This window comes from Mirounga leonina, unplaced genomic scaffold (genome assembly GCF_011800145.1).
Source record: "Mirounga leonina isolate KUSES-001 unplaced genomic scaffold, KU_Mleo_1.0 Mir_175, whole genome shotgun sequence".
Taxonomy (NCBI): domain Eukaryota; kingdom Metazoa; phylum Chordata; class Mammalia; order Carnivora; family Phocidae; genus Mirounga; species Mirounga leonina.
The window spans coordinates 21,435,526-21,461,689 of NW_023270453.1; the positions used below are offsets into that span (position 1 = coordinate 21,435,526).

Consider the following 26,164-nt stretch of genomic DNA (forward strand, 5'->3'; position numbering starts at 1 on the left):
AGCGGCGGCGCGGCGACCCGGAGGCGGGCGCGGGGCAGGCCGCGGGGGCGCCGCCGAGGCCGGCCGCCCGCTCTCACCCGCCTGCACCGGGGGACGCGGCTCCGGCCCGACTCCGGCCGGTCCTGCGGCTGCGGCGGCGGCGGCGGCCGCAAAAGCTTCCCCGAGCGGGGAGCCCGAGCCCAGAGCACCGAAGCCCAGGCCGGAGCGCCCCCGCCGGCGCCGCCCGGAAGTGCGGGGGCGGGGCCGGAGCGCAGGGCGGGGCCCGGAGCGTGGGGGCGAGGCCGAGAACGTGGGGCGGGCCCGGAGCGTGAGGCGGGCCGAGATCGCGGGGCGGGGCCGGACGTGCGGCGCGCCCGGAGCGCGGGGCGGGGCCAAGACGCAGTCGTTTCTGAAACCGCGGGGCGGGGCTGGAACGGGAAGCACAACCTTAAGCGTGCGGCGGGGCGAGAGCGCGGGGCGGGGCAGGGACTTGGGGCGGGGCCGAAGCGCCCGGCGGAGCGGAATTGCGAGAGGATCCCGGAGCATGAGGCGGGGCTCGGAGCGTGGGGGTGGGACGGGACCAGGAACGCAGGCGAAGCCTAGAGCGTAGGGCGGGGCCGGGACGTGGGGCGGGACAGGGATGAGGGACGTAACTTGGAGCGAAGGGCGGGGCTCGGAGCGTGGGAGCCGTACCGGGACCGTGCGGCAGGCCGGGAGGGGGCGGGACCAAGATGGGGGCGGGGCCGGGACGTGGGCGGCCCGAGAGAGTGGGGCGGGGCCGAGAGAGGACCTGGGCGGGCCGCGAGACGGGAAGCGGGAGCGCTGGGAAGAGCGAAGAGCGTGGAGCCTGGGCGTGGGCGTTAGGGTGGGCCCTGAGCTCGGAGGCGGAGCCAAGAACGTCAATGCGGGCCCAGTGTGGGGCGGAGCCAAATGAGTGGGCGTGGTCAAATTGCAGGTGTGGGGCCAGTGCCTTGTGCGTAGGCTGCGGGCAATTGAGCTTCTACCCCTGGGCTGTGGCGTGCGGAGACACCCTTGCGAGGGTCGCTGAGAGACTGTGGCCACCAGGAATGTCTGGTCTGGTGCGCCGAGCGGCCAGGCCGCCCCCTTATGTAAGCACTGCGAGGCGCACGCCACATTGCAGCCCTTTTCTGCCGCCCACACGGGTGTCCACTGGCCCAGGGCTCTCAAAGTTGGCGCCAATAGGCCCAGCCCGCACCCAACCGGCCTCACACGCCTTCAGAGGGAGCAGCATGTACGCGGGCTGGCAGGATGGCCGGAGGGACTGGAGACCTCGTCAGGGCATTGAAGGAAGCAGGTGTGCAAGAGTTGTGCGGTTGCAGGGCAGAGCCAGGCTGCCTTGGAGCTGAGCCCCTGGTAACGTCCAGTCCCTCTCTCCCCCTTCTCTGGGCCTGCGGCCCCCCCCAGCTAGCCAGGACCATGAGGAGGTGGGCTGGGGCTCCACCCTCCCTGAGTCGCCAGTAGGTCTGGACTCAAGGCCAGGGCACACAGTAGGCAATAGGCCTCCAGTAAACGCTGGTTGTCACTGGGGCAAGAACCCCCATCTCCAAAGAGCTGTGGCCTGGGGCTCCACCCATCTGGCCACGCCTGCTCAGTTTCTTCCAGGCATCATCCGGAGTCCGGCCAAGGGCTCTCCTTCCTACCACTGCCTTCAGGTCCCACTCGCACAGGCCAGCCTGAGAGAAAGGGCTTCCTGTACCCACCACACTCTCCCCTCACTGTCACCGTAGTAGCTCTTTCCCGACCTGCCAGCATAGCTGGCCAACTCCATGTTGTCCACCCATCACTGGCCCCTCCATGAGGGAAGGATGTGGGCCAAAAATTTATCACTGCCCCTAAGGAACTGCTTCTGGCACATCCCCCTGCCATGACCACCTGGACCCTGCGCTGCACAGAGCCATGCTGGGCCTGGCACCTCAAGAAATGCTCCCAGTAGCCCCCGGGGGAGGGCTATAGGCCACCACATCTTCTCCTGGACACTGCTCACCCTCACTACCCATCCTCCTCTTTCTTAATCCCCATACCAGTGCAGAAGTCCTGGCTCAGGGCTCCATGAGCCACCCACCAAGCTGCCACCCAGCCACCCAGGGGCGGTGCCTGCCTGGGAGGAGCAGGTATGGAGGCATGCCAGCCTGCCTCTCTGAGGGCTCAGCCTAGCATCCAGGGTTTCGTAGGAAAGGGGGGCAATGAGGGATGGGGGCCACTAGGGAAGCATCCCCAGCCTACCAAGGGCCCAGGCCACCCAGGGCCATCACCATGCCTCAGGGAAGGCTGGGCAAGGGCTGGGGCTGTAGGGGAGGAGCTATACTACTGAACCCACACTGGCCCCACTAGGGTCTTAGCAGTAGGGGTCTCACCAGCATCTAGCTGGGATGGCCCCAGGCCCCACAGTGCAGGTCCTCCCCAACTCTGTTCAGCCTAGGAGTCTTAGAGGAGATGAGACACAGTGAGTGGCCTTCAAGGCATAGCAGGGTCTCTGTGGGGTGTAGGAGTCCTGGGTGGGCTGGACAGACAGCAAGAACTCCCAGACACTGGCCTCAAGTTGCCTCCCCCTCCCCAGACACGGGTCCCCAATGCTTGCCTTGGTTCTGCAGAGCTGCTGCTGTGGCCAGGCCAGGCTCCCAGGGTTGTGTCCATATCCATCCTCCTCCTGACCCATGGCGGCTGGTGTCCCCAGGCCCTGGGACCAGAACAGGACCCTGGGGCCCCTGGCTCCTTGGGGCCCCAGCCCTGCAGGGACAGGAAGGGAGTCAGAAGGCCTGGAGGAAATGCAATGGCCCAGCTACAGTGGATTACAACTGTGGGCATGGAGGGGTGATTGTCTGAGCCGGGTGGGAATAGGGGTGAGCTGGAGGGGACTGTGTCAGACCCCCAGATGTGAAACCAGACAAAGAACCACGGGAGCCTCACTTCGGAACGGGTGAGTTCCTCGATGGGGCACCCTTTTTTCACCTTCCCAGTCAAGGGGGCTCTGGAGTTTGCCACTAGAGGCTTTGATTTGATGAACCATAGAGGACATTTGTTCAGGCTTTCCAGGAACTACATGAAAAACTTAAGAGCAGAAATGAAATTATTTTCTTCAACTCAGACATAAAATGAGTATTTTGAAATAAAGGGAGCTTTGAAGCCTTACACGTGTTCGTCCACTTGGCTGAGGAAGACCACTTATAAAAAGTGATTCAAAGAAATCATCCAAGATGCACCAAGGAGGATGTTGAGGCGCGTCCAGCATGGCCCGATGTGTGATGATGAAAACCAGCAGCAGAGGAAAAGCTGCAGAGATGGGTTACTGGGCGGCACATCCCCATTGTCTTCCTGGGAGGGGAGGACAGGAGGGACCGTTCTGATTTGGGCTTCTGGAGGGAGACAGGAGTCTCAGGCTGAGTCCCTTCTGGGCTCTCCATTCCCTGCCCCTCTGCCCTGTCCACAGGTGTGGGAGGGGGCGGTGGGTGGGCAGGCAAGGCCCCGAGGGGGAGGGAGGCTCATCCAGTTCTGACGAGTATGGTGTGGGCTTCACTTTGGAGGCACAGCCCCAGTCACACTGGCTAGCCGCCTTCTTGGCCATAAGCACAGCCCCCGGGCTCCATTCATCATCCCTGAGTGTCCTTTCTCCATCAGTTCTGAGCTCAATGGGGAGGGCTGGGTATTGTTTGTGTCCCCATCCCAAGCCCCCAAAAGGATGCAGAGACATCACACCAAGGCCATGAGATAGAACACCAAGGAGAAAGCTACAAGACCACACATACAGGGTGCCCGTTTTTGTGAATTTAGAAAATGTGCGTATAAAGTCAAGAATACTAAAAGACTATTCCAGAGTATTAATACTAGTTATTGTTGGAGTGCAGAAGTTGGGGGGGGGGAGTGCTCCGTTGCCTCCTTTATGCACTCAGGAAGCAGTTCTGCACGCATGTGACTGTCGTGAATGTGTGGGAACCATGAAGCTCTGCAGCAGGCACCACCTCTCTAAGATCAGTGGATGAGATCAGGGCTTTCCCTCAGACGAGCTGGCTCCAGCCTCAGCTCAGTGCTGATGAGACCCGGCGTGACTGTCACCTTCTCCCCCTGCTGCTGCAGGTCACCTTCCCCTGATAGGCCCTGCTCCTAGGAGCCGTCGTCAGCTGCATTCAGGGCTGGCCTCACATTACTGTGCTCTCCCCTTTCCTCGGCTAGGAGGCCCCATGGCAGAGGTAGTGAGGCAGGCGTGGGGCGGTGCCCTCAGAAACAGCCGCTGTGGTCACTGTGCTTGTCCCCACTGGCTCGGCAGTCCAGGGCTCCAGGCCGAGCTGGCTGATGCTGTGCTTGTCCCATGTCCCCCAGCAGACCTGACGCAGCCCCCACATCCCTGCCGGCCCCCATGTGTCCAGGGTCAGGTCTCAAAGCCAACAGGAAAGCAGTGCCATGGCTGCAGGCCTATGGCCCCAGGTGCCATCCACACCCAGCCCAACTTGGGGCTCACCCCCAGCGTCCTACGGGGTTCCTGTCACTCCAGGCTGAGGGCTACAGCAGGACATCCTCCCATGCTGCCCCCTGGAGAATTCTGACCCTGGGGATGTGTCTGGGGGTCTCAGAGATGGTGGAGTAGGCTCACGATTGGAGGACAGTACTTGAGCGAGGTCTGGGTGGTCCCTGCCAGCCACAGGGGCCTGGGAGAGAGGAGGATAGAGGAGGAGAGAGCAGCCCGCCCATCACCAGCCCAGCACCTCCCCAATTTGGGAGCCTCAGGGATGTAGGGGTGCAGCTAGGGCTGACCCTGCTCCTGCCTCCCTGGGGACATGTCTGCCTGTGGCAAGGCGGGCACCTCTCCTCAGCAAAGGGTCCTGACCCAACTCTGCTGGCCCCAGAGGTCTGTGGGCCACCCTCTGTCAACGAGCCTGACTGGCAGTGGCCCAAGCCAAAGAAGGAAGGGCCTGCTGTCCTCCCTGCCCCCAACGCCATTTTCTCAGGAAGGGAAATGTCTGAGTGGAGGGGCCAGGCTCCTGAGGGGCCTCAGCCCACCTGGTAAAAGCAGCCGCTGAGGTCCTAGCTTCCCAGGTGGCCTCAGGTCACTTCCCCTTCTGGTCTTGGGCATACCTGCCCTGCCGCTATACTAACCGTGACATAAGGCCGACTGCCACCTTTGTCTCTGCTATTCCCTCACATGGACTGTCCTTCCCTGACCTGACCGCCCCGTCCCCAAAGGCCTCTCTCTCCCAGCGCCAGGAGCTCAGTGCCCCTCGCTCGGCTATTGGCTCTCATTTCTCCTTCCACCTGACATACCTCATTTAGCTCCACCAAGCCTGTGCAACCCCAGGGGCCAGGGGCAGCCCCCTGAGCTGGTAGCCAGGAGGCCTGGTAATGGGGAGGCAGGGAGGTGCCCTCCCAAGACGGCCGGCTGCCTTTACCCGTGCCCACACCCACACCCTCCAGATCGGCCTGTCCGCCACCTGCCCCCCACTGTGCTGTCCAGAGATGTCTCTCTTGGCTGCCTAGGAGCCTTGCAGCCGCTGCAGCCACATGAGAAGTATGTGATTATGTATGCCGGGGTCCCTCCGGCCCTTTGTTGCTGCAGAATCTGTCGTAGCAAACAAAAGTGCACTGGATTAGCCACAGTGGATTAAAAGATTTGCTTCCCAGAGTTTACCTAATAACCCAACAATTGTGCCGACAGAGGCTTTGAACCTCAGGACATGCTCGCCAGGCCATCTGGGAGCTCTCGGCCTCTGCGGGCAACGGGATGGCGGTCAGGGTGATTACAGGGAGCCGCCGCCTGTCCTTACTCTCCACTCTGCCAGCGGCCAGGCCTGTGCTCTTGCCAGGCCCATCTGGGCCAAACTTGGGGGCGAGACCAGATTCTAGGGGAAGGTAGAAGAGACCTAGGTAGGGGAACAAGGCCCAGCCAGGACCGCCTTCCAAAGGGCCCGCTGCCCGAGGCCAGGCGTGGGTGGTGGGGACCAGGCCTTGCTATACCCAGCCCTGCCCCCCGAGCACATCCACACATTGCAAACAGCAGCAAGGACATGAGCAACATGGAGGGTAATCGTGGCGGGCAAGTGACATGCCAGGCCCCACCACGCTGCCGCGCGGTGCACATTTCTACACACGCGTGCACTCACACACACGTACACACACACACACACACACAAGCATGTCCTTCTTTGATCTCCAAAGGACGCTCCATTTACAAGCTCCTAATCGCAGCTGCCTTTTCAGGGCCTGTCCACTAAAGTCCCGAGTAATGGGATTTGGCACTTCTGATCCATCTTGGTCTGGCCACTCCCCGGTACAGGTGGACATTTTTTTCCTTTCTCGCTTTTTTCTTTCCTTTCAAAAAAAAAAAAAAAAAAATGCTCCCTAAACGGCACTGACTGGACGTGGCTTGTGGCCCAGCCCTGCGAGCGGGGCCGGGCCAGGGACCAGGTGGCCGGCACACTGAGGGCCTGGCCAGTTGGGGGTCTTTGATGCCGCCTCCATGTGAAATCCGAGTGAAAGACATGGGAGAACGATTTTCGGGACCAACGGTGCAGTGGGATTCATCCTGCCTCGTGCGGTTCCCTTTGTTTCTCTTCCCATGACCCTTCTTTGGGACGTTTGGGGAGAGGGTCCCGGGGTAAGGGTGAGGCTGCGGGTGTGTGTGCGAGTGTGCACACGAGGGTGCAGAGGGCAGGGTGGGCTGAGGGCAGGGCCTCAGCCATAAGAACAATGGGCAGCAGGGAGCACATCCACCTGTCCGCCTGATCGTCTGTCCATCCGTCTGCCCGCCCGGCTTACCTCACCTGCCTGGCTCCAGGCGCCTGCTCATGCCCCACCATCCCGCGGTCCGCCATGATGGGCTTGGCCGTCTGTCTGAGCACTTTCAGCCACTCCAGGACGCGGGTCCCTGCTCTTGGCCACTGTGTGGCTGGGAGGAAGAAGTGTGACTCTGGGCTGCAGCTCGGGCTCCCACTGCCGATTGGCTGAGGCAGGGACCAGATGACGGCCTCAGAACCCTATGGTAGCCATGGCAACCAGCCCCTTTAGACACCGCCACCCCCAAGCCACTCCTGACTGCTGAGGGAGCAGGCAGTGCCGCCGTGGGCCCACACCAGGGTCCCCTCGGAGTGTCGGGTCAGGCATGACTGGACCCTGCTCCTGCACCAGCTGTTGAGTGTGTGTGTGTGTGTGTGTGTGTGTTTCACATACGTCCAGTGTGAAGGGTCCAGGTCCCTCTCTTGGGGCATGTCCCAGCCCACTCCATGCCCTGCCTGACCACCTGGTGGAGGCAGGAACAATGTCTTTGCAGCCTCTACTTTGAGGAGGATTTCAGGTCAGGCTTGCCCCAGAGGCTGAAGGCCAGGCCATCTGGTGAGAATATAATGGGTGAGGGCAGTGGGAGAAAGGGCAGGGGGAACTCCCCATACTCAGGGGGACAGAGCCAAGCTCTCAATCCACCTGAGACCCCAAGGGGCCTGTCAAACCCTCCTCCACTTTCATCAACCTGCTGAGCACACACACAGACTCCCACAGTCCCCTCTCAAGAGCCTTCAGAGGCCCAGCCTGGCCCTGTCGCTTCACAGACCCATGTCCCCAACCCAACAGGACTCTGGGACTTCAGTCACACCAAGCACTTTCCAACCCTGCAGAAACTAACCACACACCTGCGCTCATCCCTTGGCCTGCATCCCCTGGGTCCGTCAGCACCAGCCCCTTGGTAAGGCCTTCCCAGATGTCTCAAGACCAGGGCTTCTCATCAAGGCCTCGAGGCAGCATCACCCCAAGGACTGACCATGGCGGAGCAAACCTACACCCATCTCTGTGACAGTCCAAACATTCTTGGTTCCGCACAAACAGGGGCAGAGTCAAGGCCTCCACGAGATCCACCTGAGAGCCCTGGGGAGCTGCATCCCACTTCCTGGCCCACGTCCAGCCCACACTTGCTGGAGAAAAGAGGAAGTGAACAACAGCCACAGGTCTGTGAGGAGCAGCTGTGAGCCCCAAATCTTTGCAAAGAGGCCAGGACTGCAGGGGCCCAGGGCCTGCTGAGGAAGCCACTGCCAAGGTCAGAGGGACCTGGGAAATAGGGGGAATCTGGTACACAGGTCCACAGGGCTTGCACATCCAAGGGAATGGGCTCAGGGTGGGCCAGGCTGGGCCCAGAACTATATGGCACCGAAGCTGCTCAGCCAGCCTGGGGACGTGGTCCCAGACTTCTCCACACTGGCTTGGCCCCACCCCAAGTGGCTCAGTCACAGGAGTGAGCCCCCAGCCTCAAGGGCCCTCCCCACCCCCATGCTGGACACCACCAGCAGACAGGTGTTGTCCAGGGATGAGGTGTGGGTGGGGACATAGGTCTGAGTCAGCTGGAGGTGCTGGAGGGTCCAGCAGTGGGAGCCCCACTCTGGGGCTCAAGAGAGCTTGGGGAGGGCTCTGGCATACTGTGGCAGAGAGTGCCAGATGGCATAGGGCTGATGCTGCTGAGCAAGTTGGTGTGCAAGGGGATCTGGAGCCCAGGCTCCAGAGGGAAAGACAGTGTATGTGGGTAGGCCTCACAACAGCTCCTCTGGGCTCCTAGCAGGGAGATGTGAAGACTTGCCTGTTCTCTCCACATCCTCCACCCTGCAAGCCAGTGCACACCTGAGTAGGACTCAGGCAAGACCCTCCAGGTGAGGGGTCAGACACAGAGCCATGGACTGGGCCACGCCCTTCCTAACCTCAGGTGTCCTTCCTGGGCCTCGGGACCCCATGGTGTTGATGGTCACACTTGTCAGGGGCCTCCAATGCCCGGGTACCAAGGGACCTCTTCATCTATAGCTGGTGATGGTCAACCCTCATGTCCATGGTCCCTGACTGGTTGGGCTGTCATAGAAACACACGAGCAAGGGGGCTTGCCCAAGGGCTCCTAGAGGGCCGGGTCCCTCCACAGTGGCCTAGCCTGTCTGCCCACCCAGGCCAGCACAGGGCAGTCTGGACTTCTGCAGGTTTGACCTTGGTCAGTACGACTACCCACCCCAATCTAGGGGCCTGAGGGGCTGCAGGGACTCAGTGAGGGGACTGGCGGCTCTCAGGGATGCACACAGCAGACTAGTGGAGCCGTGGCCTGTGGGGACAAGTAACGAGGAAGGTGACCCTGGAGGGGGACATGTGGCCTGGTGGGCCCCCACTGCCCAGCTCCTGCTTGGTGTGCAGCGTGTGAGCTTCCCCACCTTCTGGAAGGGGACAGTGTGGCAGTTTCTGCCTGCCAGGCACCTTCCCAGACCGGGCAGTTTTATTTGGGTTGGGGAGGTGAGTCTGTCATTCACTGACAGCCTAACCTTACCCGGGTAGAAGTTCTTCATGAGAATTTGGTGAAACAGAGACTGACTCTGCCAGAAAATGGCCAAGGCCACAGCCAGACCCGCCGTAGGTTATGGGGAGGGAAGTGACCTGCTGAGGCCACACCAAGCTCCTTTATTGACCAGCAGCCTGGAGGCCAGTCTGGGCCGTCCTTGCGGTAACCCCCACGCCCCAGGGAGAGCAAAGCTGCAACCCTAAGACTTTCCTTGTGCTGCCCCCAAGTGTGGTAACCCCACTTCGGCTGGGCCTCTGCTTTCGACACTTTTGTGTGGCCCTCCAGTGCTGACAGGGAGACCCAGGCCAGAGTCCACCCTCCCCCACCACAGCCACAGGCAGCCTAGCACCCCCCTACCCCCCGGCTCCAGCCACACACCCTGCACCAGGTCTAGGCCCCTTCAGGTACCAGCAGACACACAAACACTACAAGTCCTGATAGGAGCTCCTCCCACCTTGACCTGTACCCTGAGTGGGGGCAGGAAAGAGCAGCTGAGCAAGGCATGACTGAGAGCCATGGCCAAGAACTGGGGGCACCTGTGTGCACAGCATGGGGGGGCGCACAGATGACACAGGCTAGAAAGGAATCAGTGTGATTCAGTTCAGGGCTGAGCATGGGAAGCAGCAAGTGGGATCCAGTGGGGGTCAGAGGGCTGGCCAGTCCAGACCACCACCTATGTAGCTGGAGCCAGGGGCTGCGGTTCGGATAGCTGGGCTGGGCCTTGCAGACCAGCCAGAACTGGGGCAGCGGTGGGCTGGGCGCTGGCAGCTTTTGGTAAAACTTTTGAAAAATTAAAAACTGTTCCCAACGTTGGGGCACCCCACGAAGAAACAATCATGTGCATCAGGACATGGGTCCAGGGGCACCTGGGTGGCTCAGTCGTTGGGCATCTGCCTTCAGCTCAGGTCATGATCCCAGGGTCCTGGGATTGAGCCCCGCATCACACTCCCTGCTCGGTGGGAAGCCTGCTTCTCTCTCTCCCACTCCCCCTGCTTGTGTTCCCTCTCTCACTGTCTCTCTGTGAAATAAATAAATAAAATCTTAAAAAAAAAAAAAAAAAAGACATGGGTCCAAAGGTACGCCCCAGCAGACTCTGGGACTGATGACAGCATTTCCCAGCTTCGCACAGAGACCTCAGGATTGCTCCCCAGAGGACAGACCCCCCCCCCCGCAATGACCTCCCTATGCTATGGGGTCTCTAAGGCCCTCCTGCCGCTGTGTTCACTGCCCAGCCTCATGCCCCCTCTGGTCTCCACCTCCACGAACACAGCCCAGATGTCTTCACTTCCACAGCATCTCTCAGGGGAGGTAGGTGCCCCGGGGTCAGCTGCCAGGATCAGGCCAGGGGAATCACTCCCTGTCCTCCCTGAGTGATCTGAATGGGTCTCAACGCTTAATACTCCCAGGAAAATGCTGGGGAAGAAGGTCAAGGCAGCCCCCAAATCTCAGAGCAGGAACGGTGTCAGGGCACCTGGGCTAGCCTCCCACTGGGAATCCCATCCCTGCACCTCCCGAGAGCTGGTGGGGGTGCTCACCACCCTGAATGGTATGCCAGCACAGAGCCTTCCCTGTCACTCCCAGACTGAGGCCAAGCCTCCCTGCCTCCACTCTGGAGAACCCTCCAGACGGTGGGGATGTGCAACAGGGAGACGATCTGTTGCAAGATGCCTTCAACTACACTGGACTCTCCCAGAGGAAGCCAAGACACTGACACAAACCCCGGTCCCACAGCTCAGCCATATCCTGGGTCTCTGGGGCAGGGCATGACGAGGTCAAAGACCACTCAGGACAGCTCCAGTCTTCCAAGCAAAGCAGCACACACACGGCCCAGTTCAGACTTTACTTGTGCTGCCCCCGAAGTGTGGTGACCCCACTGCAGGGGGAAGGAGGAGCCACAGAGGCAGCAAGACAGCCCCAGACCTCTGGGGACCCTGGGACGAGACCCCTTGGGGCCTCCACAAAGCCCACCCAACCCTGGGAGCTGCTGAGTCAGAGCAGAAGAACGGGTTCATCCGCTACCCACACGTGGCCCTCACCACCACCCCAGGCTCTTGGGTCCACAGTGCCGGGTGGGGGGGCATGTCTGAGCATGGCTGTCAGGCCTGGGTCACCGTGCAGTCATTTCTTGCTGGCTCTCTTGTGCACCACCATGGGCTCCGACAGTGTTTGCTGCTGCAGCTGCCCAATCAGCTCCTCCACATAGACCCTGAACAGAGGAGTCGGGGCCTACAGGAACGAGACAGGGTCAGGATGAGTCGCTCTGGGGAAGGCAGGAATCCAGTTGCTGCTGGCCAAACAGAGGCATCCGGCGTGAGACTAGACCCCTCAGGCTTGGCTGCAGCCACCAGCCCAGAGCACAGTGCCCTGTCCACGAGACAGAGGCCACCTTCCCTTGGGGACCCAGGGACCAGGCATCTCTCCCCCACTTCCCTGCCTTGGGGCCCTATGGTTGCAGATAAACCAAGCAGAGAGAACAGGGGCAACAGCTGCTGGTGGGCTCCCTGTTCCAGCAGCGACCACGAGCTCCAGACCCTTCCAGGGTGCAGACACAAAAAGACCTCAGCTCGATACCAGGAAGATTGCAGGACAGGGGGGTGCCACGTGGCCAAAGAAACCAAAGGTACCACCAAGAGTCTTTCTGTCCATGAACTTATGAAGTCAGCTGAGGGGCGGGGTGGGGTGGGCAGGACAGAGTCAGGACTTCGAGGGCAGGGGGCACGCCGCACGGAACCCAAGGCCATGGTTGTACCGGGCCAGCCGTGCACGGCAGCAGCTCCTCCCCGAGCTCACCGGGCGCAGCGGCCCCCAGTCCAGGCTTCCCCTGAGGCAGTACGCCTCCCCACCCACCGGTCTGCTAGTGCTCAGCAGCTGGTGCTCACACGTGCTCACCTTCTCCTCTAGGAGCCTCTGCTTCTCCACAGCCTCATCTAGCGTCAGGCCGACCCACTCGGCTTCTGCCTCCGGGATGACAAACTCCTGCACAGGAGAGACCAGGCACTCGATGAGCAGACGTACGGCCCGCCAATGGGACCCACAAGGAGCCAGAAGTACAAACCAAAGCCCTCACCTTGTACTTGCTGTAGATGGCTGCCCTCTTCTTGGGGTTGTCTGGGTGCAGTTGGGGGTCCTGTCGGGCAAGCCGCAGCAGCATCCCTCGCTTCAGGTCCATCCCGAACTTGGAGCACAGGTCCTCCTTTGGAGTCTGGCAGGAGACTATGCATGGGGCCAGGTGTTGCTGGCGGGGCCCTGCCCACCCTCCAGCAGACCCCACCACCTCCTCAGCAGCGGGAGGGCCCCAGGCCATCACAGGACAAAGGAAGGTCTGAGAGCAGGGAAGGAGGCAGCAATGCTCACTGAGACCCCGTTTATATTTCACTGGTGTCCCTCCACCCCAGACACGGGTGTGCCCCAGAGAGTCTCTGACTCGCTAGGAGACTCCGCTGTGTGCTGGCACAGCCCCCGCTTGCCTTGAGGATGTAGAAGTCGAACCCGTAGGCCTCGTCAATGAGGTCCAGGGTCCGCTGGGTCACTGTGATGGTGAATTTCGTGTCCAGGATCTCACTGTAGAGCTCACGCTCAAACAGCTGTGGCTTCCACACCTTCTTCACCCTCTTTGAGAGCTAAGGGAGGAAAAGAGACCTCGTGAGGGCTGTTGCTTCTCCCAACAGAGCCAAATGGGGCCGGGGCATCTTACTGAGGCTCAGGACCGAGAGTTGGATGGACCAGGCCCCACCTGGGGACCCAGAGATCAGCTTCTCCTCAACCCTACCTGGGTTGCTGGTGTGCGTTCCAGACACACCACATGTACAACCATAACTCTGTGGTTCACAGGTCATCACACTCCAAACCAGGGACCAAGGGGCCGAAGACAAAAGGAGAGGCCCCCCAGGAGGCCTCAAAGACACAAGCCACCCTGCAGAGGGCTCAGCAGCCCCTCCAGGTTTCCCACCAGAGACTGCACGGTGTGGAAGGCAGACTGTGCATCTCTCAGCCTTCCTAAGTGCAGTGATGCAGTGGCAGTCACAAGAAGGAGGCAAACTACAGCGTGTCAGGCTGACAGGTAACCGAAGACCTGACCTCCCGCTACTGCCTCTCACACACAGGTCTCCTCCTCCTCCTCACACTTGATCTGGCTAACCATCCAGTGGCTCTGCACCACCCTGTCTCAGGACACCACCACACTGTAAGTACACACCCCCATCCCACCCCCTGGGGCCCAGGGCAGCAAATCCCAGAGGAGTACCCCAAAGCCTGCCCTGCTCACGTACCTTGTCGTTGTTGATGTATCTATGGCCCAGGATCCAGCCCTCCCCACCCCAGAGCCCCAGCTGGGATTCTGGGGGATAGTAAATGGGAATGGGTACATCCTCCACACGCTCCCGCTGCCCATTCTTGGGGTTGATCTTGAACTTAACCCCGTGCGGCCTGTAGTGCACGGGAGTGGGCGTCCGCGCCTCCTCCAGGGAGCGCAGGTAGTGCCGGGGCAAGCGGGAGCAGATACCCTCCCGCAGCCGGAGCTGCTTCCACAGGCCGACCGGGAACTTGTGCAGCGGCATCGCGGCGAGCCTGGCGGGAGACAGGGGTGGCGCCGTTACGCCGCAGCCCGGCCGCACTCTGGCCCCGACTACCCGCGCGGCTCCGACTCCCGACCCCGACTCTGACCCTCTGACTACCGATGCCGACTCCCTAACTCCCGACCCCGGTCCCCCGGACCCCGACCCCCGGCCCCGACCCCAGCCTCCTGACTCCCGACCCCGACTCCGACCCTCTGACTACCGACGCCGACCGCCTGACTCCCGATCCCAGTCCCTCCGATCCCGACCCCGGTCCCCTGACTCCCGACCGCGGCCCCGACCCTGGCCCCTAGACTCCCAACCTTGGCCCCCAGACTACAGGCGCGGCCCCACGACTCCGGATCCGGCCCCAAGTACCCATATAGCCTCTCCCTTCGCCCCGACTCCTAATCCCGGACTCTGACTCCCGACCCCGGTTCCCCCGACCCCGACCCCAGCCCCTTGACTCCCAACGCCGACCCCCGGACTCCCGACCCCGGTCCCTCCGGCCCCGACCCCGGTCCCCCGGACTCCCAACCGCGGCCCCAGGACTCCAGATCCGGCCCCAAGTACCCGTGTAGCCTCTCCCCTCGCCCAGACTCCTAATCCCGGACCCTGACTCCCGTCCCTGGCCCGGATCTGCAGTCCCTATTCGCCCCCTCGAAACCCAACCCTGACCTAGCCCACTGCCTACCTCTCCAAGTTCCGCGCCCCACCGGAACCAGAAGTCGCGACGCAGCGCCTAGCACCCCATCCGCCGCTAACTGGCTGAAAAGCCCGTCAGTCTACTCTTGTCCCGCCCCATTTCCTGTCTTTAGGGACCGTGGAAAATGCGCGGCAGTGACAGCAGCAGCTCAAGGCACCGTCGGCAAATGCGGATCCTTTTCCCCTTGAGCGGAGCTGGGGGCGGGGAGGGGTGGAGCTTGTCATCCTCGGTCCCACCCCCTCTCCTCCCGGATGGGGAGCAGAAATCAATGTAAAAACTCTTGTGTCTCGGGGCGCCTGGGTGGCCCAGTCGGTTAAGAGTCCAACTCTTGATTTCCGCTCAGGTCGTGATCCCAGGGTCCTGAGATCGGGCCCTCGCGAAGCATAGATCCTGCCTAAGATCCTCCCCGCCCTCCCCTCCCCCTGCACGCTCACTCTAAAATAAAAGACTCTTGGGGCGCCTGGGCGGCTCAGTCATTAAGCGTCTGCCTTCGGCTCAGGTCATGATCCCAGGGTCCTGGGTTCGAGCCCCGCATCGGGTTCCCTGCTCGGCGGGAAGCCTGCTTCTCCCTCTTCCACTCCCCCTGCTTGTGTTCCCTCTCTCGCTCTCTCTCTCTGTCAAATAAATAAACAAAAAATCTTTAAAAAATAAAAATAAAAATAAAATAAAAGACTCTTGTGCCTTGAAATATCACTGTAGAATATTAAACTCACCAATCACAGCAAAATCAGAGCTACATAAAAATGTCTTAATGCCTTGAAAACTTGTAACCCCCAAAACCACCATATCTAAATGTTTGTTTCCCCTTTACAAGCCTAGAGAATGTGCTAGGGGCCGAGTGCAGGGTGACAAGGGGTGCGGGAGGCCGCAGCAGGACAGGAAGGGAAGCCCCGGGGCCAGTAGGTGGGAGGGCTGCCTGTCCCCAACCCACCCCACCTTCAGAGGCCTCAGTTTCCTGTGGCCACTTCCGGCCACTTCAGGCACCCCTGGTAGGCAGCCATGGCAGTCTTGCCTTAGGGGAGGGGCAGTCAGCCCCCCTTACCCTGCTTCCCCCACAGAGGATGGAGAAAGGCTGGGCCGGGTCTCAGGGAACCCCCTCCCCAAACACACGGTTAGGCCTGTACAAGGCAGCAGTCATCACTTGCTTTCCTGGAGCAACTGGAGAGCATGAGTGGCTCCCCAGGCAAGGGCCCAGGAACCCATGGGCTGGCTGGAGAGATGGAGTTGGGGCAGGGTGGGACCTGTGGTACTGCACTCCCAGAGCAGCTTGGCAGCCCCCTCCCAAGGAAGCTCTTCCCAAGGGGCGGCACCTCCAAAGCAGAGAGCCGAATGGAGGGGAGGGGCAGGACCGGAAGGCCAAAACCCAGCCTCTCAGTGCCCAGCAGGTGCCTGGTGACTGGTCGCCTCTCCCCACACCACTGCATCAGCAGGGAGCATGCCCACACCCGGGAAGACCGGCATCAGGGCACACCTCGTCACGGAGCCAGGGACGCAAGGAGGGCACGGTCCCAGGCTCAGTGGGGCGGAGGCCTGTGGGAGGTGGGCTCAGGCCTCCTCGGTCCCCCTGGGCCTCACCTCACCACCTCACAGGGAACAGGGATGATGGGGGAATCTTGCTCCACATCGCCAACCATCCTTCAGCCAGCCGAACACAGAGCCTGCCCCTGCATGGCACCTGCAGTCTCCAAGCAGCCAGGCCCAGGCCCCAGGGGCCCCTGCAGACACCAGCTGGGACCTGCAGAGGGACCGTGGTAGCCAGCAACCGGCAGGAACGAGGGAATTGGGGGGGGGGGGGGCACTCCTCTCCTCGGGAGGAAGCCAAAGAGTGCAAGGGCAATTTTATTCAGTTGGAAATCGATCTGGACAGGGTCCTTCTCCTTTGGTCGTGCCCCTGGCCAGAGAGGTCATGTTCGCAGCTGCCGGGCTCCCTGAGCTGGCCACGTCACGTCACCGTGTACAGGTCCTCTCGGTGGTTCTTACAGATCTGATAGTGGCAAGTGAGCTTCTGCGAGCAGGCCCAGGGCTTGGTGTGTTGCTCACGCGGCGGCAGCAGGAAGGCCGCACTCCCCGCCAGCAGCATGTGCCAGATGCTGTGCGTGTAGTAATAGTTGTCGCTGGTCATCATGGAGGTGTAGATGGCAACGGCCACAGCAGCCATCGAGATGCCGGGCAGGAGGTAGAAGACCCAGCGCTGCCAGGAGGTGGGGTAGCAGTGCCGCCGGCGCCCGCAGCGGTACACCTGGAGAGAGCCGCCGCGTGAGGTCCGGCACAGGAGGCTGCAGCCGCAGCTCCCGGGGGCCCCCCCGCCAGGTCTGGGCAGCCGGACCGCGTCGGTGTGGCTGCTTGGAGGGGGCCCTAAGGGCACAAAGAGCTGACAGGTGTCAGGCCCGGGCCTCGTGGGTGCCCCCAGCAATCCTCGGCAGCTGTGCAGGACTCGGGCCCAGGGGCGGGAACATGGCCAGAATGAGGGGTCTGCGGGGAGCCCAGACTCTTATCCCAATCACCAGGGGAGGGGGGTCTGGCCAGGAGCGCTGGCTTGTCCCAGCTCCTTACCCACATGGTGACCATGACCACAAAGGCAAAGAGACAAGGCCCCATCATGTTCCAGGCACCCCTGCGGTCCAGCTGCAAGGACATGGCGAAGATCAGCGTGCCCAGGAGAAACAGGACCTGGGCAAGACACAGGGGTGACCACAGGGTCATGGGAACCCTCAGCCAGTCGTTCATGACAATGCAAGGTCCGGTGACCTGGGCATGGTCATCGTCCTGCTGGCCCCCACTGTCCCTTGGCCTTAGAGTTGCTGGCACACTTTGTCCTGCTCTGCATTGCTGGGACCCAGGGCTTCCATTGATCCGTCCACAAGTGGACTTCTGAGGCACAAATGTGGCCAGGCAAGGCCCCAGGCATGTGTCCTTATTAGTCAGAGCCAGTTGAGGCAGAAAAGTCCCAAAGTGTCCTCCGCACAAGGACTGCAGGAGCACAGCTGGGGGCTTCTCAGGGAGGTCTGGCCTAGGGTTGGCGCTCTAGGCTTCCTCTCTGAAGGGGGCTCTGGGAGAGACAGGCTGGGGGCCTCACTTGACCCTGCCCACCACCTTTCTTTCCTGGCCCTCTCCAAGCAGCCGGTCCCTCCCAGCCGGAGGCAGCTTCCTCCAGCAGGAGAATGGTCTTTACAAGAGAAGGCAGGTTTCGAAGAGCCAAGCCCTCTTTCTGGTCTCTTCCTCGATATGGGGCACGCCTGGAGTCCAGACCCAGGCGTCAGGAGTCACTCACATGTTTCTGGGCTGCCTTCAGCCGCGCCATGCAGAGGATGGTGACCCAGATGGACACCCCAGAGCCCAGAAAGTCGCAGTACTGCAGGGTGTCATAGCCAAGGATGCACAGCACGGCCTCCCCAGGCTGGTCGCAGGCATGGTAGAACTGCAGAGCAGGGGTGGTAAGCCGCAGCCCAGCGCCCCCCAGCCAGCCCCGCCCCCACATCCCCAAGGCAGTGGAGCGAGCCTACCGTGGAGAAGAACATGGTATAGGCATAGACGGAGGCCTCCACCAGGAATGAGCGGTGCACCGAGACAGCGATGGGGGCCAAGAACATGAGGTTGCTGAGGGTGAGAAGGAGGGTGGCCACCCTCTGCTGGGCCACGGTCTGGGCTGTGCTGTTGTCCGTGCAGCTCCATCCACGCCAGCCTGTGGGCCAGTGTGATGCCAGGGGGCTGAGGCCGGGGAGGGGGGTTTCTTCTGAAGCTCAGGGCCTACCCCTCACCTAGAGGCCTGCAGAGAAGCCCCTTCCTCACCCGGGGCAGGTGTGGGGCAGGCATGTGGCAGGCTGGGGCAGGCGTGGGACAGGCCAGGGCATGCGTGGGGCATGCGTGGGGCATGCGTGGGGCATGCGTGCGGCAGGCCGGGGTAGGCATGGGGCAGGCTAGGGCAGGCGAGGGGCATGCATGGGGCATGTGTGGGTCATGCATGGGTCATGTGTGGGTCATGCATGGGGTAGGCCGGGGCATGTATGAGGCGTGCGTGGGGCGTGCGTGGGGCATGCGTGGGGCATGCGTGGGGCAGGCCAGGGCATGCGTGGGGCAGGCCAGGGCATGCGTGGGGCATGCGTGGGGCAGGCTGGGGCAGGCGTGGGGCAGGCGTGGGGCAGGCGTGGGCCAGGCTGGGGCAGGTGTGGGAAGGGCAGGCCAAGGTCAGGAGGCAGGACTCTCTCTGTGGGTGCCATCTGTGCCTGGGAGGCAGGGGGGCAGGGGACTGAGGAAGCAGGGGAGGAATGAGGAGGAGGCATTTGCCCTTGTTTGGCAGAGTCACTCTCCGGCCTTGACAGAGGGGAAATGGGCTCCCAGAGGGAGACACCGGGCTGAGAGGCCAAGGGCAAAAGGGTCTGCAGGCAAGGTGCCTGGCTGGCTCAGTCGGAGGAGCATGCAACTCTTGATCTTGGGGTCGTGAGTTGGAGCCCCACCTTGGGTGTAGAGATTACTTGAATAAAGAAACTTAAAAAAAAAGAAGCGTCTAGAGGCCTCAGGCCCGGCCCTCACCGGCCTTGCAGCTGCAGCCTGCATACAAGTAGCTGAGTCTGCGCAGAAGGAGGCACTGGCCGTAGGGACCGCAGTCATTCAGGCAGGGCACCAAGGACAAGGTGGTCTCCACGAGGACCGAGGCGTGCTCGCACTCCCTGTGAGGAAGGGGCCACAGGAAGGCTAGCTGCTGACATCTGCTGGCCAGTCCCTCGTCCGTGCTCTCAGCAGGCTCTTGGACACACGAACCCAGACTTGAGGCCCCCAGGCTCCCAGCCTTGGAGGACAGCAGCTGTGAGCCCTGCCGAGGCCGAGATGCCTTTTCCCCTCGCCCTGCCCCGAGTCCCAGTCTCCCAGGGCTGTGTCCTGGACTGGTCCCCCTCCTTGTGTCCTGACTCCCGGGGCTGCAGCAGGAAGGGTGAGCAGAATCCCTCAACTCCCGGAAGGCAACTGACCCCACGTGGCTTGCAGGAGGCTTGGTCACTCCCGAACTTGCACCCGGGCAGCCCCATGCCACCTGCCCCCCTCTGGTGGTCCCCAAGTCTACTTACTCAGGGCTCTCGGGGCATACAAGCTGCAGGGAGAGGTACCAGTTGTCTGTCTCTGGGTAGGGGATGATGAGGTTGGCCTTGCGCGATGCGGCACTCAGAGACAGGGGGTGGCCCTGGAAGAAGGCTGCAGGGAAGGGGGAGGGCCTGAGCAGAGACGGCCAGAGGGGCTGGCTGGGGACACTGGCCGGATGCTGCCGGCCCATACCTGTGGTGCAGTTGAGCGATGTGTTGAAGCCGAGGAAGGGGGAGGCGGCGTTCAGGCAGACCGCTACCAAGGTGTTGTTGGTAATTGCAGTCTGGAAGGCGAGGCCATGCAGTCAGCCCCAGCCCCAGCGCAACTGCCCTAAGTTCCCACTCTCTCTGGTGCTGGGCTCCGTTCTCGGTGGCTCCTGCTGGCCCAGGGCCCTTCCGGGGCCCATCCCTCCAGGACCAGGGACACCCAGCCCGATCCCACCCACGGCCTCACTTCCTTAGCCCACAGAACAGGCCTTCCTTTCCTCAGACAGAGCCCCTACTCTGCCCCAAGGCCTGCTGCAGTCAGGTGTTGCCCGGAAGGCTGACCTGTGTCTATGCCAAAGTCAAGGCAGGAAGACCTGAGCAGCATCCCTCAGCCTGGGCACGTGAGAGCCCTGAGCTGAGCCCGGCCGCGAGGTGCTCACAGGTAAAGGTACCTTATTGGCCTGCAGGGAGATGGTGAGGGAGCCCCCACTGTCCATGCCTGTGCTGAGGTACAGCCGCATCACTGAGGGCGTGGCTGGCCGCACCAGCACCGAAACCCTGTCTGCAGGCCAGAAGCGTACAGACACCACGTCCATGTCTTCCCGAATGACCGGGTAGCTCACGAGGCAGAAGGGGCCACCGCCCACCCTGCTGCTCCTGCCCAGGCCGTGGCAGCCAGGGCTCGGGGGCAGCAGACCAGTGGAGGCGTTACAGCTCTGGTTTGGGCTGCTCTGCAGGAGGTGCTGGGAGTTCAGATTCCATGGCCTGCAGGCTGTCAGGAGGATAAGGGGCTCAGCTGCAGGAAGGCCTGGGGGTCAGCGGCAGGGGGCAGAGCCACCCTCGCCCTGCCCTCTCCACACAGCCCACCTGTGAGGGCAGCTATAGCCCTGAAAGCCACCAAAACGTGAGGCCCCGCCAGGCTCTTGGCGGTCACTTGCAGCCACCGGTCCCCGGGGGGTGAGGGCAGGAACAGGTGGCAGGCCCAGGTGGGGCTGATGCATGTGAGCACCTTCTGGAAGTTTCTGGGCAGGGTGGCCGAGCCCACGGTAAGGCGCACGGGGCAGCCCAGGCTCCCATTGCTCACACAGCCCTGCAGCTCCAGCCGCAACTCCCGGGTGTACTCAGGGATGAAGATTCTGTGGCCAAGGGGACACAGTCTCGCTCAGGCTCTGTGGCCGCCACGAAACCCCCCCTCACTCACACTCGGGGTGTTGGCCCAAGGGAGCTGGGCGTCGGGCCCTGAGGCCCAGGCCCGCACAGTGAGGACAGTGGGATCACCCACTCCACCGCACCCGGAGGCTAGGCCTCCCCGAGGGTCCCACTCACTTGAGGTAGCTGGGATGGGAGAGGAGAGTCTGCGGAAGGGGAACGTCGGGCTCCAGGATAAAGACCTCGACTGCCCGCACGACCAGCATGTCGGGCTGGAAGATGTAGGCACAGGTGGGAGCAAAACCCTGGGGAGAGAGCGAAGTGTGGGGGGAAAGAACATGCAGACATGGGGGTGGTCAGGGCCGGAGCAGAGAGCCCAGGCATGGAATGGGGGCCAGGCAGGACTGGACCAGAGCAGGGCAGCAGAACCTAGAGGCAAGTCTGCCCCGGGGAGGTAAACGACAGTGACTGCGCATTCATGCAGCGAAGGATCCTGCCCCCCATCCCCGGGAGGCAGCCCCCTTACCTTCATCTCAATCTTCTGGGAGGAGGGGGGCAGGTGAGCAGCCACAAACCAGTCCCCGGGTGCTGGGTGGGAGATGTTGATGGAGGCGTTGCTCTGCAGCATCTTGATGAAGAAGGGGGACTGCACAGACGTATTGGCAGGGAAGCTAGTGCCCAAAGGGTTGATGACGGGAGGGGCGCCGTACCGGAAGTACCTGGAGACAGGGAGAGCAGGACAGGCGTCAGGGGTGGACGCTGGGCGGACCCGGGTGGGCGGGCGGGCGGGCGGGCACCTACACAGTGATCTCCACGTTGGCGCACGCAGGGCTGCTGCCCCGGGACACCTGCAGCAACCAGCGCAGCAGCACGGCGTCCGGGGGCACGCGGAAATGGAAGAGTCTGGCGCTGCCATACCAGCTGTAGAAAGACAGCTTCTGTGGGGACTGTGAGAAATGTTCGGACACCAGCCTGATGTCTGCGGGGAGAAGGGTGCTGTCAGCCAGGCCCCCACCTCCTCACGGGATCCCACAGAGGGATGAGCCTGGCACCCCGGCTGGACCTGTCGCTGTCCCCCCCAGCAGGCCCAGGACTCAGGTTTTCCCGCCACCGCCACATTCCCTCTCAGCTGCCGCACATTCTCAACCACAGCTGTCATCTTTCTAACCCTCTCCACCCCCACCACTGATCTCTCCGGGGCACAGGCTCCGACCCTGAAGCCATGTCTCTGCCAAGCCTCCCCAGATCACCGACATCCCACCCATCGGGCAGCTTCCAGAACGAGCCCCCCACACCTGTCACCCCAGACGCCTCCGACGCCCCCACACCCCCCCACCGCCCCTGCACGCTGTCATGGTCTCACTCAGTACTGCAGCCCCAGCAGCTCGGGGGCCAAGAGATGGAGGCTGAGGGTCACGGGAAGTGTTCAGGGTGGTAGGCCTGCCCCCACCTCACGTTTGTCCTGGGCACCGGACACCAGAACACTCACTCCACCTCCTCGGAGCCCCTCCTGCTCCATGCTGTGGGGCATGCTGTGCTGAGGGGATTCAGGCCCAGAGCCTGGCCCCCTGCTCAGCCCCATGATGACTTGAGACACAGCCAGACGAGAGCCTGAGTTCCCCCTCACCCAGAGAGGAGGCGAGCAGAGACCCTGGGGGGAGGAGGGCCCAGGCCGGAAGGCTGGCCGCCTTGAAGACGAAGGGACAGCTGGTTCCTGTGCTCACGCAGGGTGGCCACAGAGACAAAACTGCCCATGGCCCCAGCCTGGGGCGCCCCTGTGCCCACCCTCCTAGCAGCTCTCAGGTTTTCACCTCTGTGGCTCCCCGGCTACCCTCCCCTCCACACTCTAAAACTCAGCCTGTGTCATGCCAACCATTCCAGGACCAGCTCTGAGTCTTCTGGGGTTCAGCACAGAGACCAGAGGCCCCTCCCTGGATTAGGCCCCTGCTGGGGGTGTCCACTGACTGAGCACAACCAGCACCAGAGCAGGTGTCTGACCCCACGCGTGGAGCCCACCCACAACCCTCCCTCTTGGGGCTCCTACAGGACAAAAACACCCTAAGTGTTCTCTGTGCTCCTGGGGACAGCTAATCGCGCATGGGGTCTGGTCATGACATGCCTGGGCGGGATGGCCGGGAGTCCAGCCCCAGCACCAGCTCAGGCCTCATACCTCTGGTGACCTTGGGTGTCCCTTCCTTTCTCTGAGTCCCAGCTTCCTTGTGAGTTGTCTGAGGTAGACAGCACCTCCCTTCAGGTGCCCTGCCCTCCAAAGTTAATGGATATTAAAGTGCTTCCGGAAGAAAGGCACTGTGGACACAGGGTGCGGCCTCCCGCTCTTCCAAGCTGAATGCCTATCTCTGCCCCACTGGGAGAGTGGCTGGCTGACACCACCTCAGCCACAGGCCAGGGCCCCTCAAGGTGAGCCAGGTGAGCAGGGACGGGAGCCAGGTGAGCATCTGCTCTCCCGCCAGCCTCCTGACCCTCCCATGGGAGGCACGGGAGAGAAGATAATGACCCACTTGCAAAGCCAGTCTGAGCTACAAAGCAGCCCCACACAGCAGGGTGCTCAGGGGTAGGCTCTATGCAGGACGAATCCCAGACTCTCCCGGTGGCTGCTGGCCACCAGGTCCCATTTACCAGGCTATGGACTGAACACTAGGAAGCCAGGAGCTGCTGAACTAACACAAACCTCCTTGTGAGGCTGCTTCAGCCCCCAGGATAACATGATGAGAAGGGCGGAGAAAAGTGTTGGGGAGCTGAGGTAGGACAGCTCCCCACCTCCACCTCAGGACCAGGGGACCGTAGAGAAACAGTCTGCCAGCTGGGCACCCAGCACCCTGGCCTGAAAGGGGCAAGGACTTCTGGCCACTGCCAGCGCCGGAATGCCAGCCTGAGGGCACCTGGAACACAGCTGGTAGGTTTCAGCAGGTGCATAGGAGATAAGAGACCTGCTCAAGGTCCCCCTAAGACCCAGTGAACCCCCTTCCTAGGGCTACTTAGCTCCTCCAGCACCCCAGCTCTATAGTCTGACCTCCCTGCCCCAGACACCCACGGGGTTATCTTGCTGAACACCAGGCGGTTAGCACATTACCTCTATCAGGGAGCACCAGCTTCATGTACCCCAGCCTTGCCCCACAGGCCCCTCCAAGGACACAGGGTTAGACAGAAAAGAGAGAAAGTCCCTGAGCCTGTCCTGGGAACCCCAGGGAGAGCACACTATCCCCACACTATCCCACACCCTCCAAAGCAGGACAGGTACCCAGTACAGGGACTCTGCCCATGCACAGACTCCAGAAACCAGGGCCACACAGTGGCCTGACTTCTCAGCAGGCCTAAGAGGTGAGGGGCTGCCCCAAGTTTTCCATCTCCATAAGCCCCCCCACCAGTGAGCCCTCACCGGGCCCTGACCCCAGGATGAAGAAAAAGGTGGACATAAATATGGCAATATCCAACGGAGCAATTGAATCAGGAGCCAATCTCTGGGGAAACCACCTTTCATTTCAAACTGTGCCAAGCTCAGAAACCAGAGGCACAGCCCTCAAAGAAATAGGAGCTTGGAGGGTTTCAGAGAAGGGGGGAGGGGCAGGGGGCCAGGAAGTGGAGGTAGAGAGCCCCATGCTGTGCTGGATAAGCCGGCTGCTGCCCAAGGGGGCATTTAGGCCCTCCCAGCCCTGGCCACAGGGCCCTCAGGGAGGCTACTCAACACCCCCAGGAGGACCCTGAGGGACAGCATCTCCTGGTCTAGCCACCTCCTAGAGGTTCAGTCCAGGGTGGGGACCCTCAGACCACCCTGGCCTACCAGGCTCCTCGGGTCCCGTGGGAGTCCAGCCTCCAAGAAGCACGGCTGCTGAAAGTCACTGCACTTGGGTTGGGTATGACCCTGTGAAGGGTGAAGACAGGAAACCCACCTGGCCCCTCTCCTGAACCTAAGCAACTTTCTCCCAACCCGCCCTTCTCCGAGGCCAGGGGGGCGCCCTGGAAGCCACCGCACAACCCTTTTTCCAGTGGGCCTCCCAGCTGGGTCCCCCTGCACTCCTCCACCTCCAAGTCCCTTCCAGCGCGGCTGTGCCCTACCGAAACGCGTAGGGAGGAACCGGGAAGGGAGGGCGCACTCCAAGGGGCCAGTCTGGACGAACTCGGCCCTGGGGACAATGGAGGGGGCGCCGGCGTCCTTTCCACCCCGACTACTTCTACTTTAACACGGGGCGCCCGCAAGGGGCTGCCCTGGCCCCCCCCACCCCCTTGCCTGGGGTGGGGACCTGGGCCCTGAGCCCGCGCCAGGTGAGCGCACAGGCGCCCCCAGGGTGAGTCACAATCCAGACACAATCCAGACTCCGCCTCCCAGCCGCCCCCCAACCCGCCGGGCCCCAGCCCACGCCCCCCCGCCATGGCACCCGCGGGTCCGCGCCGGCTCACCGCTCTTCCTGCTGTCGCCGGCGGCGGTAGGCGGGGGCCCAGCGAGCAACATCAGCAGCAACGGCCCCGCCACTGCCACCGCCACCGCCGCGCCCCCGGTCCCGGTCCCAGCCCGGCCCATGGCTCCGCGCTCGGCCCGGCGCTACCCGGACCGCGTCCCCGGCCGCCCGCCCCCGCCGCCGCCCGGGCAGCCACCGCCGCCACTGCGGCCCCCGCCGCTGCCGCTGCCGCCTCTGCCCCGGGCTCCCATCGTCCCGGCCGGTCCCAGCCGCCGGCGCCCCGGGCACTTCCGCCTGCGAGGCCCCGCCCTGCGGGAGCCGTGGCCGGAGCCGGACTCGGGGACAGGAATCGGAAGGAGGACGCTGGCGGGGGGCCGAAGCGGGCCGAAGGCGACTTGGGGACACGGGGAGCGCGAGGAAAATGGGTCAGAGGGAGGTCGTGGACTGAGAGGGAATGCCGACCCGCCACCGCGCGCGCAGATAGGGGGAGGTAGGGCGGGATAGGGTGGAGGGTCACGCAGTGCGCGCGGGGGACGCGGAACCGAGAGGGGCCGGGGGCGGAGGGCTGGCGCGGGACCCAGTGGGGCGCTCGGGGGACGTGGGACGGAGCGGGCACGGGGCGGCGGCGGGCTGGCGCGGGAAGGACGTGGGACGGAGGGGACACGGGAGGGCGGCGGGCTGGCTCGGGGCCCAGTGGGGCACTCTGGGGACGTGGGATGGAGCTGGCATGGGGGAGCGGCGGGCTGGCGCGAGACCCAGTGCGGCGCGCGGGGAACGTGGGA

General features: G+C 62.7%; 2 protein-coding genes across 7 annotated transcripts; both read right to left on the reverse strand.

Moving 5' to 3' along the window:
* Positions 1–11,078: 11,078 nt before the first annotated feature.
* MRPL28 (mitochondrial ribosomal protein L28) lies at positions 11,079–14,595 on the reverse strand. 3 transcript variants are annotated; one of them, XM_035021798.1, is made up of 6 exons: positions 14,528–14,595; positions 13,549–13,846; positions 12,748–12,900; positions 12,348–12,482; positions 12,170–12,256; positions 11,079–11,506 (listed from the first exon to the last, which is right to left on the reverse strand). In XM_035021798.1, exons 2-6 carry the CDS (start codon positions 13,834–13,836, stop codon positions 11,399–11,401), a joined length of 771 nt encoding a protein of 256 aa, XP_034877689.1. In that variant the 5' UTR covers positions 13,837–13,846; positions 14,528–14,595; the 3' UTR covers positions 11,079–11,398. The 3 variants fall into 3 exon arrangements, with proteins under 3 accessions (XP_034877689.1, XP_034877693.1, XP_034877690.1); XM_035021802.1 differs by having other exon boundaries at positions 11,079–11,564; XM_035021799.1 differs by lacking the exon at positions 14,528–14,595 and adding an exon at positions 14,407–14,506.
* Positions 14,596–16,360: 1,765 nt separating this feature from the next.
* PGAP6 (post-glycosylphosphatidylinositol attachment to proteins 6) lies at positions 16,361–25,536 on the reverse strand. Of its 4 annotated transcripts, XM_035021805.1 has the most exons (13): positions 25,384–25,536; positions 21,769–21,946; positions 21,494–21,686; positions 21,145–21,272; positions 20,686–20,954; positions 20,271–20,590; positions 19,805–19,895; positions 19,600–19,723; positions 19,070–19,206; positions 18,043–18,221; positions 17,811–17,957; positions 17,093–17,209; positions 16,361–16,778 (listed from the first exon to the last, which is right to left on the reverse strand). In XM_035021805.1, the coding sequence occupies exons 1-13, from the start codon at positions 25,502–25,504 to the stop codon at positions 16,482–16,484; spliced, it is 2,301 nt and encodes a 766-aa protein (XP_034877696.1). In that variant the 5' UTR covers positions 25,505–25,536; the 3' UTR covers positions 16,361–16,481. The 4 variants fall into 4 exon arrangements, with proteins under 4 accessions (XP_034877696.1, XP_034877695.1, XP_034877694.1 ...); XM_035021804.1 differs by having other exon boundaries at positions 17,093–17,164; positions 19,600–19,895; XM_035021803.1 differs by having other exon boundaries at positions 19,600–19,895.
* Between the last annotated feature and the right edge of the window lie 628 nt (positions 25,537–26,164).

Bases quoted from the DNA above. Each gene is read 5' to 3' on its own strand.
- MRPL28 (XM_035021798.1), bottom strand. From the start codon at position 13,836: ATGCCGCTGCACAAGTTCCCGGTCGGCCTGTGGAAGCAGCTCCGGCTG. The intron at 12,901-13,548 runs GTACGTGAGCAG...TTCCTCCCTTAG, and splicing joins GATACATCAACAACGACAAG to CTCTCAAAGAGGGTGAAGAA. The intron at 12,257-12,347 runs GTGAGGGCTTTG...TCTCCTGTGCAG, and splicing joins CCATCTACAGCAAGTACAAG to GAGTTTGTCATCCCGGAGGC.
- PGAP6 (XM_035021803.1), bottom strand. From the start codon at position 25,504: ATGGGCCGGGCTGGGACCGGGACCGGGGGCGCGGCGGTGGCGGTGGCA. The intron at 21,687-21,768 runs GTAGGTGCCCGC...CCCTGTCTCCAG, and splicing joins GCCAACGTGGAGATCACTGT to GTACTTCCGGTACGGCGCCC. The intron at 19,207-19,599 runs GTAAGTAGACTT...CCTTCCTCACAG, and splicing joins GTATGCCCCGAGAGCCCTGA to GGAGTGCGAGCACGCCTCGG.